Source organism: Cynocephalus volans, chromosome 17 (genome assembly GCF_027409185.1).
Source record: "Cynocephalus volans isolate mCynVol1 chromosome 17, mCynVol1.pri, whole genome shotgun sequence".
NCBI lineage: Eukaryota > Metazoa > Chordata > Mammalia > Dermoptera > Cynocephalidae > Cynocephalus > Cynocephalus volans.
This window is the reverse complement of record NC_084476.1, coordinates 16,202,759-16,226,402: the sequence shown is the minus strand read 5'-3', so window position 1 is coordinate 16,226,402 and position 23,644 is coordinate 16,202,759. Positions and strand designations below refer to the sequence as shown.

Genomic DNA, 23,644 nt, shown 5'->3' with positions numbered 1-23,644 from the left:
GACCTGGGTTTGAATCCTGGTTCAGCTCATTATTATCAGTATGATATCAGTGGTTATTTAATTTCTATAATTCTTAGCCTTCTCATCTGTAAAATGGGGTGATATATCAATCTTATAAGGCTGTCATGACAATATAATGCATGCGATGCGCTTCTCACAGGTACCGCGTTTTATGCTTCTACAAACCCTCACCACATCCACCCATGCCTTACAGATAGCAAGCCAATGCAAAGTGACTCATTGACCCACTTTAGCGATGGCGTCACCAAAATGTGGTCTTTAATGGTGTCATCAAAATTTATTTCAACTAATATTTAATTTACACACAAAAATTGTCAGTTAGGGTAAGAGAAGTATAAAATGACTCAGTTGTACCCACAGTAGATGCTAAATAAATGCTTGCTACCATTTAAGACTGAATAAATTAATGCCACATATGACTGGTTTTAAAACAATGAAAATTCTTTGTTCACATACTGGAAATGCCAAGGTTAAATTTTGATTTAAATTATTGGTATACTTACTATAAAAGTTAAGGTAACTTCTCTTTGGGATGGCTTAAGGTTTTCATCCAATGAATAAACTCTAACTTTTACTGAAAGAAAAATTATCATTGTCAGAAATTCCAGTCAATTCTAAATGATTTGCTATGTCTACAGAGCCACCTGTGAGCTTTATAGTGCTCTACTCTTAAATGTGAGCAAGTGGACAAGCAAGGGTGACAAGATTTGAGTAAAGACTCAGTTGAAAAAGAAAAGAAAAAGAAAGAACCTTGGAAAAGACAAAAGTATGCAGGGAGGAGAAAATTTTAAAAATTGTCTGTAATCTCAGAAAAATTATGCTCTATCAAATGCATAAGGACAACATACTATCAATAAGGATTTTTAAAAAGCTCTTGGAAATGAAAAATTAGCAGAAATGAAAAGTTAAAAAATAGAATAGAAGATGAAGTTGAAGAAAATTTCCTTAAAAGTAAAGCAAAAAGACAAAGAGATGGAAAATGGAAAAGAAAAAAAAAATTGGACAGTGAATCAAAGAAGTTAAATATTCAAATAGGTGTTTCAGAAAGAAAAAGTAGAGAAAATGGGGAAGAAAATGATCAAAGAAATAATTCAAGACAATTTCCCAAGACTGAAGAACATGATTTTTGAGAATGAAAGGGCCCAGCAATTATCAGGCACAATGGATGAAAATAAACCCAGTCTCAGACACATCAGCTCGATCAGAACGTTGGAGAGAGTGAGAAAAAAAACAGGCCACATATAAAGGACTGGAAATCAGAGTGACCTCCAACTCCTCCACAGCAGCATTCAGACTGTGAGGGTCATTGCTTTCCATCCTGGAATTCTTTAGCCAGATTCTTAATTTAGTGCGACAACAGAGTAAAGACATTGTCAGAGGCTCTAAGTCTGAACATTTATCTCCCTTGCACCATATCTCTGGAAGCAACTTGAGTTGGTGCTTTGGCTCAGTAGTTCTTGCTGTGTGGTCCCTGGACCAGCAGCCTCAGCATCACCTGGAGAGATGCAGAGTCCCTGGCAGTAGCCCAGACGTCCTGAATCAGTGGTTCTGTTGCACACTGAAGAGAACTGAAAATATGAATGTGGATTTTCTAATGGATATTCCAAGAATTAAGTTTCAGTAATAATGCCAGACTGAAGTTTGAGAACTACTGCTTCAGCAAAATAAGGACAAAAACATGAAAGAGGAAGATCGCAGATACAAGAAACAAGGGACCCAGCCCAAGAAAAAGGGGAAGGGAATCTGTCCCCAGGACTGTGGTGCATGGAGATCCCAAGCCCAGCTCTGTACTGGGGGCAACTGCTGAAGCAGGCCAGGGGCTCTGGGAAGACACATTGCTCATGTGCCTGATGAGTTTTAACACATCAAGTAGAGATTTATATAAAAAGGAAGATAATTTGGGGATGAATTAGTTACAAGTTTATGGAAAATTAAGCAAGTAAAAAAGTAATTTCTAATTTCATACACCAAAAATTGTGCTGAAAAGGAACAATAATCATAGTCTACTGTTCAGCAGTGAACAGTATTTACATCATAATAGTGTCAGCATTGAATACTGATTTATCCAAAATTGTGATATGGTTGTACTGTGCAGATGGGGTTCTAGGCAGTATCTGTGTACACGTGTGTGTTTGTGCGCGAGTGTGTGCTTGGTAAAGGACCAGTAAAAAAAGAGCTAAATCCTTATCTTATAATGAGCAGTCAATAAGTAACAATAAAACTGAAAAGTCAAGGAGGAATAAGATGTAAAAATATAATTTAGAACTATGATAGTACATAACCAAGGACATGCCTAGAAGAGTTGAAAGTGGTGCCTTTAAGGAACTGGAAATCAAGAGCATGGAGGAGCAGGAGCAGAAAAGTGCTGTTTAAAAAGCTTCATTTGACTATAGCTTATATGTAAATCCAACTTGAATTAAAAATACAAACAAATAAACAAATAAACAATAAACAAATGATCTGATAATATTATCAATAACCCTATAACACAAGGGCCATGAAATTAAAAATAAAATTAATAAAGCCCAAAACATAAAATCCAAGCTTAAAAGGAAAGATGAATTAGAATGCTGGATGTTCGCTTTATGTTAAAGTGGAAAAAAAACATTCTTTTCACAAAGTTATTCAGAAATTATTTCACAAAAGAAATTCTTTTCCCGAATGGGTTCTTTCAAATGTTTCTCTTTATGCACTTAAAATATGTCAACTTATTAAGAACTATTTTTTTTTTCAACCTTCTGTATTTTCAAACCACCGATGGGTAAGAAAGACTGCAGGTCACTAGTATCTGAAATTATTACAGAGTACAGGAGGAAGAACTAAAGCAGTAAGTTGCCCGATCAATGAAGCATTCTCTAACTCAGAAGGAAGATGCAGGTGAGAACCTGCGTGTCTCAAGGTGTGATCACGAACTTAAGCAGCTAGAAGAAGGAGAGACTCACAGGCATGACCTCTCTCCTTAGACATAGTCATCTTCTGATCAGGTATCCAAGAAACTCTTCTAGTCCCGTCTAACACCAAGTTCATGTGTGCTAGCAGGAACCTTGTCCTATTGCTAAAATTATGGTGGTGATCCCATCTCAGCATCATCACCACCACCATCGTCTTCCACGCCCATTCATAAAGTGCCCCTGCATTCAGCACACCCCATTAGCTCCATCTTCCTTCCTTCTCTTGAGATAATTTATAAGAAGGAATTACTGAAAGAAGACTGAAACTTTCTCCTTCTCTAAGGAAGGAGATATTGCTAAGTGTATTTTGCAGTTTAGTTCACATTTTCAGTGTTAATATAAAATTGAAATATTATTTGTAAAAAGAGATGATATGGAAAGTGAAAAATGAGATATTTTTGAAGTTAAAATTCAGCCTCTCTATTAACCTCAAGTTCTATAATCTGTCACTTCAGCTTTCTGTTTTAAAAAAAACATTTTAAAACAAGTCTTGACATCATTTTAAAAAAGGTCTTTCCTAGTTTCAAATTATTAAAAACATACTCTTATATTTTGCTTATTCTTTGTTTTTATAATTTACAATTTAATCTTTAGTTCATCATCTCTTTTGTTTTGTATATGGTATAAGGTAGAATATTAATTTTATCATTTTTTCCCAAAGGATGAGCCATTTGTCCCCAAAATATTCATCAGATCATCCCACTTTTCCTCCATGAATTAAAATGTCATCTTTATTATACCTGGCTGATCCGAATTGTAAACAGGTCTGTCTGTTTGAATGAAAAGAAATCCATTGTCATAGCGCAGTGGAATTTTTGTTGCTTTTGAAAAATGGACAGATACAACTTCTAAATATACGTGTGAAACTGCATTTGGCCCTCCAGATAGATCTTTTGGTTGTATCTATGAAAAAAAAAAAGAAGTTAATGGAACAATATTATGTACAATCCTAAGATAACAAAAACATTCCCTTGTAGTATCCGTGCTAATAATTTGAATAATTGTTTATATTGAACAAACACAAAATTTACAAAAAATTTTGTAAAACAAAACAGTAAGCTATTTTTTCTCCAGAAACACCTCTGTATTTTAGGTTTCTTGTAAAACTTAGTTTGAAATAACTACTTTTTAAAAATTGATTAAGATTTAATGTGTATTTAAAATGACAATCACTTCCCCAAAGTTCTATTTTTAATAGACAAAATAACCAAAAGTCATTAAGAAAAGATCAAAAGCTTATCAGCAACAGAGGTGTGGGAGAACGGGTAGGAGGAGTCATACATCAGGAAAAGAGGAGACTGAATGACTTGTCGTGTGGTGGTATAAATGGACAAAGTATTCCTTACATTTATAATTATATTTGGACTTACATTGAAAGTCTAAACTTTCTTTTACTTATGTGTTTTATGGAATTGGACATTTTGTAACCAGCGTGTGGCCCTCTTCAAATGTATAGCATAGGGCTAGTATATTTCATAATAATAGAGTTGTGGACGCCTCTCTAATCTTCCTTAAACATTGTTCACAAATTTGTTTGAAAGAAAATTTGTTTGGTTCAAGTCTAAAGAGGAAGTACAAAAAGTCTATCAGAGATACATATTTTAGGAAAAAAATTATTTTCTAGAAAACCATGGAATTAGAATGTTGTAGCATATAGCTTAGGAAAACAAATATTCAAAATGCTCTTCATTCATTTTTCTTAATCTTTTAGAACAGAGCCAAAGCTGTGTGTATATAAATGTTTGTATATAAACATGTATGAATATTTTACTCCTAATATTATATGAAGTTTAAGTATCTAAATTACCTCTTCCTAGTATTCATCATGTCATTTTGAAACAGTTACATCTGTTCATTGATTTAGTTTTTAGTGTATGTCACCAGATCTTTCACCTTAATAACCTGCATTATTCAGACTTTTACATTTCCTTACATTACCCCCAAATGAAAAACAGATTCTTTATTTAACAGTTTCCATGACTTACATATAGAAATGTATGGCACTGATCTCACATTAACTAGTGAACTCATTTAATAGTATGATATATCACATTTTATACACAGATATAAAATGGATTAAGGTACCAACTGTGGTGTATTTTACAAAGAAACACTTGATGTAGAAACTATGAGATAAATACTTACAGTTAAGTTTGCAGAGTTCTGAAATTTATTTTCTGGAGATAAATTAATTTGGCCAGAAGAATATGTAAAACTTTTTTCAGGATAACTTTTAATAGCAATGGTCACAGCAAATGATTGTGTATATCCATAAACTTGAATTACTACATTTTCAGCAGCTCCAACATAGAATTCTTTAGGTGCTGAGACAACATACCTGTTGAAATTATAAAATTACAGAGTTAATCTATTAATAAAAAGTAATTTTAAAATATTTTTCACATGGAAGAATCAATATAAATTATCAATGTTTCTTAAACTTAACAATATCTTTTTTATTTCTCAAAATTTTGTTATCAATGGTAAAGCCAGGATAGCTTCCAGAAAGCATCGTAAGGATGAGATTTAAAGGAAACAGATAGAAGTGATCTTGATTGGTTGCAGCCAGGGCTATATTTAATAGAAGTACAAAAGGAATCACACTTTCGTTTTTTGAAGAATCCATTTTCAAACAAAATACCAATCAGAAAGTTACTATTCCTAGGGGCAGAAGTAACAGGCTGAGCAAAACATAGAGTGTTAGAATACAAGTCATACATAGTGCTCTCTCTCAATCTCTCAATCTCTCTCTCTCACACACACACACACACACACACACACACACACACACACACACACACACACACACACACACACACACACACACACACAAAACAAACTAGAAAATATAGAAAGCAGGATAAAATTAAACAAATTTTAAAATAAAACAAAAAAGGCAGTGTAGCAGCATTGGACAATAGAGAAAAGAGGAAATTCATTTGGAGTTCTCAGAAGTAGAAAGTTAATTTCATGTGGCATAGATTAAATTCTGCTTTCTCTGCAAATGCAACCACGATACATTTCAAATGAAAATGGCATCCTTCACTTACATTTGCTTCTGCCCCCAACTTCTTCCCAAGTAGAAACAAATACAGACTATGCTTAAAATATCCATGGCTGGGGTAGCATTAGATCGTTGACATAACCTTTCTTGAAAGTGCCCTCCTTTTTGTGAACTCGGCTTGAAGAATTGGTTAAATTAGTCCTCTGGTTAATTATTAATGTCAAATAGAGGGATCATTGAGAAGGATACCTAAAAATTTAAAATGATTACTTTTTAATATCCACAGGTAATTCTGGAATTCAAGGCAGAGAAGCATTATTTTAACCTGTAAAATGGAAAAGACAACCAAGTGGGAGTCTCTAGGAAAATGTTTCAAAGCTGGACACAGATGCAAAATATTTGGAGGCTACTCTAGTCTTGCACATTTTCTGGATGTAGTAGATGCAGTTGATGCCCTGACCAGATCCCCTTTACTGGACCAGTATATGCATCCTACAGAAGCTGTGAGTGTTGGCTACTAAGGTTTTCTAACTGCATTCTTCTCCAGATAATTCATCTCAGCCACAGAGGACAGCTTTCCCAGAAATGCCATGGAAGTTACATCCCTCTCTGGGATTGGTCCAGTCAGTAACTGACTGATTCTACCAGTACAACAGGCTCTCTTACCTCAATGTGGGACATTTTCGTGGTAAGACTCCTGCCCCCGAACCCCTCACAGCATCAGGCTGAGGCTAGACCTTAGTTGAAACCACATCTTTGCTTAGCTTCTTCTCCTGCCCTATCCTGCTTTCTTCACTACTTATGGATTTCTCTTGTGAATAGTCTTTCAATAAACCACACGCATGACAATGTCTCCCTGTCTCAGGCTCCACTTTTAGGGAACCACCCTAAATTTAAGGAACATGGGAGGGAACTATCATCCTGAACTCCAAGGTCTGGAGATGGCTCAGAGGCTTTCCTGGAACGGGTCTGGTTTGAATTGAGGCCTATTAGGCCTGTGCTGATCTTCTTTAGAGCAGATCTGAAATCCCAAGTCAATCTCCCAAATGTTGAGATTCTAGTCCCAGGAACTCTGGAACTAGAAATGAGCCTACTTCACATGGGCAAGGAAACTATTGCTGTCTTAGGCTTCCTACAGCCTGCACTCAGTTGCATGAATGGACTCATACTGAACTACAAGTCTCTATGTGTAGTCAGTGTGGCTGTGGTTAGGGTGATGGGTTTTGTAATTGCCTCTTCACTTGTCTGTTTTCCCCTCTAGACTATAAATTCCATGAGGACAGGCACTGGGTCTAACATAGACAATGGGGACACACCGCAGAACTTACCACAGTGACTAAAAGACACTTATACCTTCAGTGAATTGTTACCAAATGAGTGAATAAATGAATGAATAACCAGGTGAGCCAGGGGAGATGTTGTTGAAATGTAGGCTAAGGGCAGATTACGTATGGCTTTGAATGCCAGGCTAAAGAGTCTGGACTTTATTTTGCATGTAATAGGAAACTAAGAAGGACATTTGGACCTTGCTGCTCTGATCCTGAGGAAGTTGCCATCTCCTTAAGATATATTTGTGTTCTTTGTTCCGACAGAAGGATACAGGTAGTACATGCTATGCAATGTATTAGTGAAATTGTTCTCCCAGGTAAGATGCAAGCAGAAATGGATTAAAACCTGGGATGTTAAACAATCATTCACAACAGAAACTTTTAAAAATGTTCTATCGTGAGAGCACTAGATTGTGATAGTGCGTTAAGCAGGAATCTCATAACTTCAAAGCTAGATTAATGGAATTGTGTGACTAGTGAATGAACATTCCCATGTAAATGATGTTGCTGACATTTATATGTGTTCTCTGAACTGTGGCCAGTAGGCTAATATTTAAACCACTGCCTGAGTTCTGAACCATGTCAAGCAGGATACTGCAGAGACAATGATAGGAAAATGACTAATCAACTATGCACAGAGATAGTTTAAGGTAAAAGGATCTATAGACTGTAGCTAGCACAACTTATAAATCTAGCCTCAATCTAGTCCAGAGCACTTTCAAACCAAAGTGACAGAAATACTCTCATCTCTGATGATAGCTGACTGTAGCTATGTTTTAATTTCTGGCCAACCGTCTCAGTAGCTGAAACCATCTAAAGAAAAAAAAAAACAAAACTTTATTTCAAGGGCATATTTAAAATTGTGTCAACTCTTCTCACACAGGGTTCAAGTTTTGACCACAAGAGGACAATTTATGTTATTTGAGTTTCTTGTTTTGTACTCAGATCCATATATGGGCTCACGTAGTCCTCAAGAAGGAACAAACAAAGTGACAAATATTTGGAGCCAAAAAGTTTCTGGTCAAATTTCACACTATTACCAGTACTTGTGTAACTTAGGCCAAACATTTGACATTCCTCAAAACTGAAACTTACAGAGTTTTTTTTGCCCCCACCTTGAGACAAATAAGAGGAAAAAAATAGTATAGGTGAGGTTATCTCAATGCTTCTCTACCACAGCACTATTGCCATTTTGGACTGAATTATGGGAGCTGCCCTGTACATTGTAGGCTGCTTAGCAACCCCCCACTAGAGGTGAGTATTCGTGACAACAAAATGTCCCTGATATTGTCAAATGTCCCCTGGCAGGGTGCAGGACAAAATGGAATTCAAAACAATGATCTTAAGGAAACTCAGTGAGATATAGAGAATACAGGCTTTTTGGTTTTTTTCTTTTTTCTTTTTCTTTTTTTCTGATTTAATCTTGGTAGGTTGTGTTTTTCTAGGAATTTATCTATATCATCTAGGTTATCCAATTAGTTGGCATATAATTATTTATAATAGTCCCTTATGGTCCTTTTTATTTCTCAGGCATCTGTTGTGATGTCTCCACTTTCGTTTTTGATTTTATTTGAGTCTTCCTTCTTTTAGTTAGGCTAGCTAAGGGTTTGTCAATTTTATTTATTTTTTTCAAAAATCCAACTCTTAGTTTTATTGATTTTTTCCTGTGTTTTTTCTATTCTTTACTTATTTATGTTTTGATCTTTATTATTTCTTTCCTTCTGCTATGTTCAAATTTAGTTTGTTCTTTTCCTAGTTCCTTGAGGTGTAATGTTAGGCTATTTATTTGAGATTTTCTTTTTTAATGTATGTTTATATGGCTATAACCTTCCCTCTTAGATCTGTTTTTGCTGCATCCTATAGGTTTTGGTGCACTGTGATGTCATTGCTGTTTGCCTCAAGATATTTTAAAATTTCTCTTTTGATTTCTTCTTTGATCTGTAGGTTGTTCAGGAGCATGTTGTTTCATTTCCACATATTTGTGAATTTTCTAAGATTTCTCCTGTTATTGATTTCTAGTTTGATACTATTGTGCTCAGAAATGATAGCAGATATGATTTCAACCTTCTTAAATTGGTTAAGACTTGTTTTTTGGCCTAACATATGGTCTATCCTGAAGAATGTTCTATGTGTGCTACAGAAGAATGTATATTCTGTTGCTATTGAATAGAAAGTTCTATATACATCTGTTTGGTTCATTTGGTCTAAGGTGCTATTCTCACATATTCCCTTTGCTTTAGATGTTCTTCCCAACTTCTTCATGCAACTATTGGTTGTCCGCAGGTCTCAGCTTACAAACCATATTTTCTGGGATACCTTCCTTACCTGAAGTGGATAAATGCCTCTTCCTCTGTGTGCCTTAAAAACCTTATTCTTAACTGACTTTTGATACTTGCCATACAGTTCTGTCATTCTCTTTTTATATTCTGCTTGTATGGATCCCTGTTGCTTTGTGTTGCTTCCCCCCCCACAGATTTGTCACCCCACTTCCCCTGGGTGACGGAGATGCAAAGGATTACTCAAAGCCCATCTCTTCTGAGCAGTGAGAAGCCCCGAAGAAGTTAACTTCCTGGGCACCCTCCAGTGACAGGCAGCCCTTCCTTGGGAAATTAACGCCAAATTGGGGTTCTCTTCCTGCATTTATTTTCCAGACCAGGAAGTTACAGGAAGAAAACAAAGGTGGGGTTATAGTTTAACAATGTAGACTGGTAACTTTCAGTGAAACAAGCCAGATGTTTTCCAATCTGGATGCCCTTTATTTCCTTCTCTTCTCTGATTGCTCTGGCTAGTACTTCCAACACTATGTTGAATAGGAGTGGTGAGAGTGGGCATCCTTGTCTAGTGCCTGTTCTTAAAGGAAAAGCTTTCAGCTATTCCCCATTCAGGATGATATTGGCAGTGGGTTTGTCATATATGGCTTTAATTATGTTGAGATACTTTCCCTCTATACCTAACTTATAGAGGGTCTTTGTCATGAATGAGTGCTGAACTTTATCAAATGCTTTTTCAGCATCTATAGAGATGATCATATGGTCCTTGTGTTTGAGTTTATTAATATGGTGTATCACATTTATTGATTTGCGTATGTTGAACCAACCTTGCATCCCTGGGATGAATCCCACTTGATCAGTCAAACTGTCCCTGTTTGCAGATGACATGATCCTATATATCGAACAGCCTAAAACCTCTACAAAAAAACTGTTGGAATTGATAAATGATTTCAGCACAGTAGCAGGATACAAAATCAACACACAAAAATCAGTAGCATTTCTTTTCTCCAATAGTGAACATGCAGAAGGAGAAATCAAGAAAGCCTGCCCATTTACAATAGCCACCAAAAAAATAAAATACTTAGGAATTGAGTTAACCAAGGAGGTGAAAAATCTCTATAATGAGAACTACAAACCACTGCTGAGAGAAATTAGAGAGGATACAAGAAGATGGAAAGATATTCCATGCTCTTGCATTGGAAGAATCAATATAGTGAAAATGTCCATACTACCCAAAGTGATATACAAATTCAATGCAATCCCCATCAAAATTCCAAAGACATTTTTCTCAGAAATGGAAAAAACTATTCAGACATTTATATGGAACAATAAAAGACCACGAATAGCCAAAGCAATGCTCAGCAAAAAAAATAAAGCTGGAGGCATAACACTACCTGACTTTAAGCTATACTACAAAGCTATAATAACCAAAACAGTATGGTACTGGCATAAAAACAGACACACTGACCAATGGAATAGAATAGAGAATCCAGAAATCAACCCACACACTTACTGCCATCTGATCTTTGACAAAGGCACCAAGCCTATTCACTGGGGAAGGGACTGCCTCTTCAGCAAGTGGTGCTGGGATAACTGGATATCGATATGCAGGAGAATGAAACTAGATCCATACCTCTCACCGTATACTAAAATCAACTCAAAATGGATTAAGGATTTAAATATACACCCTGAGACAATAAAACTTCTTAAAGAAAACATAGGAGAAACACTTCAGGAAATAGGACTGGACACAGACTTCATGAATACGACCCCAAAAGCACGGGCAACCAAAGGAAAAATAAACAAATGGGATTATATCAAACTAGAAAGCTTCTGCACAGCAAAAGAAACAATTAAAAGAGTTAAAAGACAACCAACAGAGTGGGAGAAAATATTTGCAAAATATACATCTGACAAAGGATTAATATCCAGAATATATAAGGAACTCAAACAACTTTACAAGAAGAAAACAAGCAACCCAATTAAAAAATGGGCAAAAGAGCTAAGTAGGCATTTCTCTAAGGAAGATATCCAAATGGCCAACAGACATATGAAAAAATGCTCAACATCACTCAGCATCCGGGAAATGCAAATCAAAACCACATTGAGATACCATCTAACCCCAGTTAGGATAGCTAAAATCCAAAAGACTATGAACGATAAATGCTGGCGAGGCTGCGGAGAAAAAGGAACTCTCATACATTGTTGGTGGGACTGCAAAATGGTGCAGCCTCTATGGAAAATGGTATGGAGGTTCCTTAAACAATTGCAAATAGATCTACCATACGACCCAGCCATCCCACTGTTGGGAATATACCCAGAGGAATGGAAATCATCAAGTCGAAGGTATACCTGTTCCCCAATGTTCATCGCAGCACTCTTTACAATAGCCAAGAGTTGGAACCAGCCCAAATGCCCATCATCAGATGAGTGGATACGGAAAATGTGGTACATCTACACAATGGAATACTACTCAGCTATAAAAACGAATGAAATACTGCCATTTGCAACAACATGGATGGACCTTGAGAGAATTATATTAAGTGAAACAAGTCAGGCACAGAAAGAGAAATACCACATGTTCTCACTTATTGGAGGGAGCTAAAAATTAATATATAAATTCACACACACACATACACACACACACACAAACCGGGGGAGGGGGAAGAAGATATAACAACCACAATTATTTGAAGTTGATACAACAAGCAAACAGAAAGGACATTGTTGGGGGGGAGGGGGGGAGGGAGAAGGGAGGGAGGTTTTGGTGATGGGGAGCAATAATCAGCTACAATGTATATCGACAAAATAAAATTTAAAAAAATATGAGAAAAAAAAATAAAATTAAAAAAAATAAATAAAGATTAAATTTTAAAATCTTAAAAAAAAAAAAAAAAAAAAAAAAAAAGAAACAAGCCAGATGACATTCCAGTAAGGCAATTAACAAAAGCTTGATCTTAGCAAACATTCCTTCTTATAGCAATTTCTCAGTATCTTTACATAACAATCAGTAACTAGTCTGTCTTTGAGCCAGCAACCTGCTGTGCCACAAATATTTATCTTACACCACAGACTTATAGCCTGAGGAAAATTTCCTGTCCTTGCAAGGTCAATATTTGAAACTGCAAGACTTTGGGAAAAAAGGCTCTATGAAGTACATATGCTTTTTAGTATATTCTACAGATCCCCCTACCAGAATATAGCCATACTTGATAGGCAGAGCTTAGTCATATTTGCCGTGTTTACTAAACAAATGAATCAAAATGGATTCACATGCTAATTTTGCCAAATGATGCTTCCTGTTTTAGCTTCCACCACCAACTAGAGCAGTGGTCTCAGAATTGGCTGCACATTAGAATCATCTGGGGAGCTTTGTAAAGTCCTGAGTTCTAGGCTATATGTTGGACTGTTTAAATCAAGATCCCTGCCATGAGGCAGGGTGAGCAGACATCAATATTTTTCAGCTCCCCAGATGATTATGTATGCAGTCAAGGCCAAGAACTACTGAACTAGAATTTGATTCTATTCTAAGAGGCTATCTCCTAAGATCACAGTTTGGTCTCTTTCACTTATCCTTTCAGAGTACCAACTAGAAGCTGTGTCATCCTAGGTGAAGGCCACCCAGGGTCTAATTACTAAGGATATCATCAGAAATCATTGTAAGAGAGATTTAAAAAATTTAGGAGTTCAAGCTCCTGCACTGAGCTACTTGGAGTTGGGAGGATAGTTCTGATAGTAGCACATTGTCTGCCATTCTGACTTTCCTTGGGCTCAGCCTCTATAGACTCATGCTTGAGCACCAGAGAACTTCAATAACAGGCTGGCTAAAAATGCTCAAGTCTCCATGGGGTATTGATAGAAAAGACCTAGGTACCATAGTTGCAATTGGTTATAGGAGTGATTAACATTAACAAGGAGAGTGATTAACATTAACAAGGAGAGTGATTAACATTAACCAGGACCTCCTAGTTCAGAAAACTCCTCCTTCGGTACAACAAAGTTACCCTTGGCATTAGGTACCGACACCCTCAGTGCATACCTTATGCCCTTTGGCAACACAATGGCATCTTTGATGGTCAACAGCAGTGTGTAAATCATGACAATGGGCTAACTACCAGGATGTGGTGGGGGCCCAATGTGGCCCTGGGCCCGAAGCACAGGCCGCAGATGAGCCCGCAAGAAGCTCCTGGCCTAGTGGGTGGATGACCTCAAATTCATGGGGAGTTGGTGAGGGCTGAATCTACAATTCGCAGAGGAGATTCCCTCCTGGGGAGGCTGGGGGGCAGTAGAGTATCGCAGAGGCTGCTGCTTCCTCCAGAGGCAGAGAGGGCAGGAGGGCTATGGTGAAGCAGTTTGCTTTCCCACTTTCCCAGGTGATCATTCTGTTTCTCTCTCCACAAACCTCTCATCCCTTTTTACTCTCAGATGATGACCTATATCTGTGACCTCTTCACACATAAAACAGAGCCATGAAAGGAATACTCTTCCACGGCTCAGCTTCAATCACACGTATTACTTGTCATATTCTCATTTGTCCTGTGCCCTCTTTTCCTAAAACAGAAGAAAAGTGTCTGCTTCTATAAACAGCTTCTCCTGTTCATAGACCTTATCCCCATTTCTTTTTCGCCTTTTTAATAATCTTTTTCTTCTTCATCTCAGTCTCTTCCATCTCTATTAAATCATTACCATCAGCATTTCTCATCTTAAAAAACAAAGCAGGAGGATGGCCAGTTAGCTCAGTTGGCTAGAGCATGGTGCTGATAACACCAAGGTCAAGTGTTCAGATCCTCATACTGGCCAGCTGTGGGGAAAAAATTAAAAAAGAAAGAAAATCTCCCCTGGACCGCACATCTCCCCTCCACATATGCCACCATCTCCTTGCTTTTCTTCATAGCAAATCTCTTCAAACAAATTATTTGCATTTTTCTCATTTCCCTCTCACTCGAAAACCTACTCAAGTTGGCCTACATTCCCACCCTGTTGCTGAAACTACTTATGTCCAGGTTGCCAGCAATCTTAAAGTTGATAAATCCATTAGCTTTAGAAACTTTTCTGTCCTCATCTTCCTTGAACTCTCCATTCAGCACAGCTGACCACTCTGTCCCTGAAACACACTTCATCCAGTCCATCACTAAGTTCTGCCTGTTCTACACCAAAATCTAAACCCTCAATTATTTCTATCTCTGTCCCTGCTGTCCCAGCTCTGATCTTCAGCATATCTCATGTGGACTACTGCAATAGGCTCCTAACTTGGATTCCTGTATGCCATGCTACAACAAGGCTAATGTCGGAATCCTGTTGACATAGCCAATTATAGGGCTACTGGACCACACTAGTTGTCGGGCTCTTTTACCTGCCAGTAATCCTGCATGGACTGGGCTGATTGTTGAGCTAGGGCTGGGCCTGGAGCTCCCAGACCCATCAAGCACCTTCACAGACTGGGCCACAAACCCCTCATACACCAGGCTGGGTCACTGACCCCTTCATGCAGGTCTATGAGCTAGGTAACCAGCCAAAAGGTCCTTGGAGCCGTAGGTTGGAAAGCATGGCTGCACCAGGCGGACACTTGAGGCAGACGCCCACCTGCCTGCTTCACTCAAACTCCTCTCTACATTCTCTCTCTCCTTCTCTCTCTCTCTCTCAGAACACAAGAATAGCAACAAAACTAAAAAGATACATTGGTGCGTATGCGACTAACTACACACACACACACACACACACACACACACAAATTGCTTACAAAGGATGCTGAACCACACCCAACTGGACCCAAAGTGAGAACCCTGACCAAACTATTCTATTTTCCCAACACTGTATAATGGGTATTTTTCAATGGTGGCTGACTAGCATCTGAACCCCCTTTCAATTAAATCATCACTTTATGCGTGATGGTGGAGGCAGCATCTAATTCCCACTATAGATGCTAAAATCCAAGATTTTCTCCTTGGCTTTTCTGGCATTATGGTACGGGTACATGATGTAGGCTTGGCCTGGTTTTTAATCTGGACTTGGTGATGCAAAGAAGCAGTGCCAGAAGGCCAGTGTACAGGGCTGGTTCTGTTAATAGCAGTGTTGAGTGTTCAGTGGACTGGTTCTGTGTTGTGAGTGTGCCTGTGGTTTTGGCTTTGTTCTTGCCCTTTTTCCAAGTCTGGTTCTCGAGTTTTCTTAGTGACTCTGTGAACCACCCAGTGTCCATTCAATAAATTCAGTCAGAGTAGGTTTCTGTTGCTTGTACCTAACATCCCCACCTGATATATTTTACCTCTATGCCTGTTCCCCACCCATTCTCTCACACAGCAGGCAGATTAAAGAGGGCTGAGATGTCAGGAAGCAGAGACAGCATGTTTATGTAACATGGTAGGATGCAGAAGTGGGGATTGACAGTAGTATTTCTTATGAGGGGCAAGATGATGGCTGGTTGTGAATAGTAAGATGTAAGAAAGAGTCCAGGATGACTCACTCCCAAGTCTCTGCCTTGAGCAATCAGTGGTATGAGATAATTTTTGCTGAGATGGAGCATATAGGAAGAGGAGGAGAGTTTCATTTGGGGGGAGCAACAGAGGTGATAAGTTTAGTCTGGACACACTGAATTTGAGGTGACTCTAAGATGCCCACATGGTCATATCTAGTCGGCAGGTGGACAGGAAGCTTTTCGATGGCTCCTACTTCCCGCACAGCTGTTTCCCATTGTGGACAGCACCTTCCTCATCTCTGATTTAATTGTCAATACAAATACATCATTTTCCTTCTCGTTCACTCTTTTTCCAATATGATTCTGAATGTATTCCCTTTTGATGGTATCTTTACTATTATGGGTTTTGGGAAGAATCTGGTGCTAGAAAAATAGGAACTAAAAGAAGAGCGATTTACTTCTCCTTCCCTAGTTCCTATTGTAAAGGTATTTTTCCCTTTGTAATTAACAAGTAATCTGTGGGGCGATATTTGGAGACCAGGTAGATACCTTATTCCCCCAACAATACATGTATTTCATGCAGTGGTTTTAATGTTTATTGATGATCCTTGTCTGAATCGAAAATATTATATTGAGGGCTGCAAAATCACAATTTCCTAATTCACTCATTTCATCTATATTTATTAATTGACATTCTACTGAAAAGAAAGGCTTTCTCTTTTGTGGAAATTTAAAATGTTAACTTACAAAAGCTTTAAAATGAGAAAGGAAATTGTATGAATTTAGTACACAATTTTTTTATATTGCAAACTTTACCTTACTCTGTGATTTTTTTTTAAAAATAAGCACTTATTTAAAAACATATCTGTAATTTAGTTAATTTTTAAGTCACACTAGCAAGTCACAGATAGAAGCTGCCATCCCGGACTGTCAAGCTAGCCTCATTCTTCTCTAAATTTGCAAAATGATTAAATGGGGTTGCAAAAGATGAGGCAAGTTCAAACAAACAGAATAGCTTTGCTACAGTTTGGGAAAAGAACTAAAGGATAGCTAGGTCACCCTGCCATGCAAATATTTGTATTGTAAATGCAACTCAGGAGAATAACAACTTTTTCATGTTGTTGGATAAATACAAATTAGTGTGGAATGAAGGAGTTGCCCTCGCTCCTTTCCTATCCTCACTCCTGCTTTGGGAAGGGAGGTTCTTTTAATATGTTGAGAGGCAGTTAATATCCAAATTAAGTACAGAAAGTTTTCCCATCTGAATTCTCTAAGGCCTGAGGTATTTCCAATGCTAGACACAAGCAGAGGGTACTAAGTCTTCATGAGGGAGGAAAACAGGGCAAGACGGGACTGGAGAGTATCCGTCTGAAACGACCTGGAAATGAACAGAGATGGAAAAATAAGTGTTTTGCACCATTCTCTGGATTTTCTGAGTATTTTCGATGGCTACTAATAAAATCGATAATTTTATTAGCACACAGTGATTTGACAACGTGATCCAACCTGAATACCACTGCAGATTTTGGAAGGTGACAGCAGTGAGGTTACAAATAAATCCAAGCCTCTGGTGGAAGAAGAAATGATGATTGTCAAACCAAACAAAAATAATAGAAGTGAACATTAGCAATGTACACATTCCAAACTATAAATATCATCTGAACTTCATTACAGATGGATACAGCCTCCTTTTAATTTTAATGGAGCTCTTAGGGAATCCTGGCTTTCTACAACTCCAAGGGCTGCCTTTTGTGTTGCATAACTCGCGGGAGCGAGAGGAGCATTATTCACATAAGTGTGAGTGTGAATGGTGCCCCCTGTTGGAAGTCACCTGAATTTCCTATTGAGGTGAAACCATCTCTGCTTTAAGGAAAAATTCAGTGTCTAAAGTGGCTTATAGTAAAGTCCCTCTTTCAGCTTTAGTTTCTCGACTCCAGATTATGGCGCCAGCCATACTGAACTGCTTAATGTTTTCATACTACTGATGTTTTGTTCCAGCCCCACTGAATTAGTTAACATCCAGCTTATTGCCAACCCCCCTTTTTCCCACCTCCTGGGGCTTGCGCAAGTTGTTTTCTTTGCCAAATTCTTCCCCACTCCCCTGCTCATTGACTAAATTCTCCTTTTTCAGGCCTAGGATGAGACATCACTTCTTCTGGGAAAACTTTCTTAATAATAAAATAACTTAAACATACTGAGAACTTACTATGGGCCAGGCACTGTTCTAAGTTCTTTCACATGCTTGAACTTTTATAATCATCAGAAACACTGTAGGAAGCAGGCATGATTATCCCCATTTCATAGACGAGGAAACTGAGGCACGGATAGAGGGAATTTCTAAAATAGTGTTATAGAGATGAACCACGTGTGCTGAAGAAAGGAAAAGGTAGGAGGGAATAATAGTGAGACAATGGTAAGAACAAGGGACTGGAGGACACAAGGAAGTTCAGAATTATGCTGGGATGGGGATCTTTCGAGCAAGCACTTTGCTGAGATTAGAGGATTACAGTAAAGGAGACTTAGTGAGTGCATTGGAGATTTCCGGAACTAGTGCAGCCTCTGATGGTCCAGGGCATACTTTGGAAATGGGAGGCTGGAATGAAAGGTGTCCTCGCTTAAAAAAAAAAAAAAAAGTAGTGTATTTTCCTAGCATGCAGCACAATATTTGCTAAATTCTTTTAAAATATCTGTTGAATGTATGTATTGAATGCAGCACTTTTAGGCAAATCCGAACTGAAGTCTCTGCAAATGTTTCTTGCTTTAGATTTCCTGGACCAGCCAGAAGAATACTCTCTGCCCAGGATTCGCAGCTGGTCTCGCTCCCTTAACCTCAGGTGGCAGCTGGAGCCCAAACTGCGACCGCCCTGAACTTCGGCCACGTCCGGCCTGTTCGGTCCCCGAAGAAGAGAATCCACCTCAGAAATAGCCATGCAAAGAGAAGCGTGCTACGAGGCACACAAGATCAAGGCCAGCAGCAGAAATGGGGAAGGCTGGTGACAGCGCTCCGTCCGTCCCTCGGGTCGTCCTCTGACCCAGACCCCCAAAGAGCGTGTCTCGGAGGGAGGTGTCCACAGCTTCGCCTCCAAAAAGAGAAAGGCCCTGCGGACAGCTACCGTAGGCCCCCCCACTTCCCGCAGGCCCCGCACCCCAACTTCGCCGGCGTCGCGACCGGAGAGCGAAGGCTGGAAACCTCGCGGGCGAGGGGTTCCCAAGCCCGCGCGCGCCAACGGCCGAGGCGGCCGAGGCGGCGGGAAGCTTCTCCCCGCCCCCCAACGGCCCCGAGGAGGGGCGTGGCCGAGACGGGCCCCGCCCACGCCGCGCGCTCTGCCCCTCGGCAACCGGCACAACACAACAAAATGGCCGCCGCGCCTTCGGGAGCCTGAGGGGAAGAACTCGCGCGTCTCTGCCTCGCCTCGTTCCGCGGGGCTACCCGGCTCGGCTGGGCTCCTCGGCGGTGAGTAGCAGGCCTGATCGAGGTCGTCCTCTGCCGTCCGGACCGAGGTATAGGGGCCGGCGGCAAAGGCGGGAAGGCCCGGACCGAGCGTGGGGTGGGCCGGCTCGGGGTGGATTCGGGGCGGGGGCCTGTGTCTGGGAATTGGGATTGGATGGGAAGGAGGGGAGGGCCCGGAACGAGCGTGGGAGGTGGTTGACGGAGTGAGGTTTGCAGGAGAAGGTGTGAGGAGGGCGGGGGCAGGTATGGAAGCTGGGGTGCGGCGACGAGAAGGATGGGGGTCCCCTCCTTCAGGGAGGGGTTGGGGGTGGCAGGTGACGGTGGAATGACCGGGATAAAGAATGGTTTGGTATCCTGAGGGGTATCACGGGATCGGTTCGGTACATGCAGAAAGACGAGAGTTAACGATGTTGGGACGAAACGCTAAAAAGAAGGGGAAGAGCAAATACTCTTAAGGGATGAAGAAGGGCTTTTGAAGCCGAACAGACGTGGGATCAATTCTCGATTCTGCCACCTTGTGAGACTTAACTGCCTCTGTGACTCTGGGCATGTTCCTTAACCTTCCTGTACATGTTTTTCCTCATTTGTAAAAATAATTGCTAATCACTTTTGAGTGTTCGCCGTGTGTCAGGTGCAGTTCTAAGTACTTTGCAGACATTAACTCATTTAGAATTTAAAATAATTTGTGTGAGGTTATGGTCTCCGTTTAAAAAGTGACGGCACTAAGGACCGGAGAGGTTAATTCATTTGCCTAATGTCACCGTTAGTAAGTGGAAAAGCAAGATTTGAACTCAGGCTCTCTGGTTCCAGAATCTAAGTTCTTAACTGTTGGTGATACATTGCTACTTATAGATGAGATTAATAATTCTGATTTTATACAGCATCTGTGAGGATTTAATCTTGGTAATATGTTTAGAGTGTTTGGCACAGTCCTTAAGTATTATTGTTTACAGAACAACAGAGTCCCTGCTCTCTTGTAGCTTATAGTCTAGAAGGAGAAATGGGCAGTGATCAAGTAGTTTTATAAATAATTATTTAATTCCAACTGCTATAAATGTAATGAGAGAGACTGCTTGGTGCAGAGACCATGTATATTAGGGAGATACAATCCTTTTGTGCATCTTGAGTGTAGAAACCCTGCCTTCTCAGCTGTGGATTCTTAGAGCCTAGCACAGTTCTTGGCACATAAAAGCTGCTCAATAAAATTGAATAACTAAATGAAAAGGGATGGGAAGCTTGGGTTTTAGGGTATCCGAGTAGAATGAGAGAGACGGGAGAGGGTAAGTCAGGATGTTAATAGGGTGGAGAAGGACACAGGGGCCAGGGTGTTAGAATAGAAAGGCAAGTGATAGGCATGCTATGAGAGGAGTTCTGGATGGTTTGTGTTTTGAGAATTTGGAGAGAAGACTAAGATGCAGGATGTAAAATAATTGCATTGCATAAAAACATTGGATACTTTTTTAAGCCAAAAAATTTTTTTAAATATGAAGTATGTAGCACACACTGTTATTCCAATTTTGTAATCTTCTGTCATGCTACTGGATGGAGAAAGATGTAAAAAAGTGGGACTGGCCTCCGTTCCTCCCCTCTTTCACTTTTTAAATTTCTTGCCTTTATGAAAACTACATGCTATAGTGTATGTCATCCATTAACCCATTTAACTCAGTAATAAATAAAATTTTACCTTTCTAAGTAGATGCCTCTTAGTTCCTCTCATGTTTGAGTATTATTTAGAAGGAAGCAATTCTGCAACAGCTAACACCAGCTGGGTGTCTTCTAATTCAGCTCAATTCTGATCCGACACTATCTACCTGGAGATAGCATCAGATCCCACAGGCTGAGGGCTCAGTCCCACAAGACTGCCCCCCTACTTCTGATGCCAATCACAAGCCCCAGGTTGTTTTACCTGTGCTTCTGACCAACTGGCTATAAATTGGAGCTCCCACTATCCCCTCCTTGGGTTTGATTAATTTGCTAGAGCGGCTCACAACTCAGGGAAATACTTATGTTTACAGGTTTATTATAGAAGATATTATAAAGGATACAAATGAAAAGCATAGGGCAAGGTATGTGGGAAGGGCATGCCCTCCCAGGGAGTGCCATTCTACAGGTACTGCTAAATGTTCAGCTAGCTGGAAGCTCCCAGAACCCAGTCTTTTTGGGTTTTTATGTAAAATTCATTACACAGGCATGACTGATTAAATCAATGGCCATTGGTGATCAGCTCAATCTTCAGTCCCCTTCCTTTCCCGGAAGGTTGAGAAGTAGGGCTGTAAGTCCCAATCCTCCAATCATAGCTTGGTCTTTCCAGTGACCAGCCCCCATCCTGAAGCTTCCTAGGGTGGCCAGTCAGTCAACTCATTAGCATGTAAAAAGAGACTTATCACTTTGGAGAGTCCAAGGATTTTAGAAGTAATATGCCAGGAAATGGGACAAGACCATATATATATTTCACAATATCACAGTTACTAAGAGATTTTTTTTTTAACGGCAGAATGATGTGATATAAGACAAAAATTGTTTACCACACTTTTGAAATTAGGACCGAAAGCCTTGTGGCAATGGCATAAGAGAGCAGTTATGTGAATTGGGGGGAAATTTTTCTGACATGTATAGTTTAGTATGAGAAAATAAAGGAAAAAGTACAGACACATATAAGCTAGTAGTTTAAAGTAGTAAATTAGGATATTGGAACAAGGCAGTTGGCCATATTGTAATGTATGTCTGTGAAATAATACCAACTTTTTAAAAACAAATGTGGCAGGTTTTTGTTCCCTTCAAATTAGTCACCTTAAGAGGCCAGATCATAATTTCAGTGATCCTATCTTGTATAAAATTTTCTGGTTTTACTTCAGGAATTGTTTTTATGGTGTATGTCATCCATTAATTCAAGTCATTAAGTGGCTTTCATTTATGGTCTATTGGTCTATTTATGGTAAAGTGTCATGCTAGGCCCTAGAGAATAAAGCAAACGTAATCTGGACTCCAGAAAACTCAGTCAGATAGATATAGATACAGATATTTGAGGCTGGTCGGTACGGGGATCCAATCTCTTGACCTTGATCTTATAACACTGTCAGTCAACTGTATTGAAGAGCATGGGTTTTGGAATCAGATCAGGATTTAAGTCTTGGCTTAACCAATTATTTATAGAACTTTGGACAAATTATTTAACCTCTTCATCTGTAAAATGGGAAATTACACCTATCTCATAAGTAGTTATATTCAGTTCTTTCAATGTGATACATATATAAAGAGCTTATCACAATATTTGGTACATGATCAGCCCTCAGTAATTATTAGCGCCTAACATTATATTCTTTAGAATTAACTTTAGTGGTAGCAAATCATCATCTTTTCAGGGAGGATTTGATTTTTGGAAGTAGCCAAAATTCATCTGGAGTCAAGTTTACTGAATAAGGGTAGTGGTGATGGGTCTGATTTTCTTATGAGACTTATAAATTAGTTCTGAAAGAAGGAGCCAAAGAAATCCAGAAATGGCTTGGGCAAGATCATCATTCCTAGAATTACTATATGGTCATTAAAAGGTATTTCATAGGCTAAATGCTGGTTAATTGATTGAATATATTAATGAATTATATTAATGGAAACTCTCCTTTATATAAACTGTCTGTATACGCTCCAGCCATTTAAAAAATAAGTTTCTTCAGAATCTCAGCCTGTATAATAATACCCATATGCCCGTGAAGTTGTATATTAATAGACATAGGAAAAACCCAAAGTGTTTTTCCTTCTGTCACACACACAAGTATTCTTCTCTTATAGTACTTATGTTATCAGATGTGTGGGGGTTGTTTCTCCACACACTAAGCACTTCTCCAGTGGACACCAGCTGGGTATCCTCTTATTCAGTTCAATTCTGACACTGTTTGTTGGGGGATAGAGTCTGATCCCACAGGTTAAGGACTCATTCTCACAAGACTGCCACCCATTTCAAATGCTAATCACTAATCACAAGTAGTAGGTTGTCAGCTCTACTTCTGGCCACTAGCTATAAATTGGGTCTCCTACTACTTTCTCCTTGGGTTTGATTAAATTACTAGAATGGCTTACAGAATTCAGGGAAATAGTTTTCTTAACATTTATTCATTTATTATAGAGGATATTACAAAGGATACAGATGAAACAGCCAGATGGAAAAGATGCATAGAGCAAAGCATGTGGAAAGGGGCACGACGCTTCGCTT

General features: G+C 39.2%; 1 protein-coding gene across 1 annotated transcript in view; it reads right to left on the bottom strand.

The window, feature by feature from the left end:
* LOC134365551 (complement C5-like) overlaps positions 1 to 6,087 on the bottom strand; it is a 35,405-nt gene extending 29,318 nt beyond the window's left edge. The window contains exons 1-4 of the mRNA XM_063081667.1: positions 6,023 to 6,087; positions 5,118 to 5,310; positions 3,713 to 3,875; positions 525 to 595 (exon numbers count right to left, since the gene is read on the bottom strand). Of these exons, the coding sequence (XP_062937737.1) occupies positions 525 to 595; positions 3,713 to 3,875; positions 5,118 to 5,310; positions 6,023 to 6,087 (492 nt within the window). The remainder of the gene's footprint in view (positions 1 to 524; positions 596 to 3,712; positions 3,876 to 5,117; positions 5,311 to 6,022) is intronic.
* Positions 6,088 to 23,644: the final 17,557 nt, after the last annotated feature.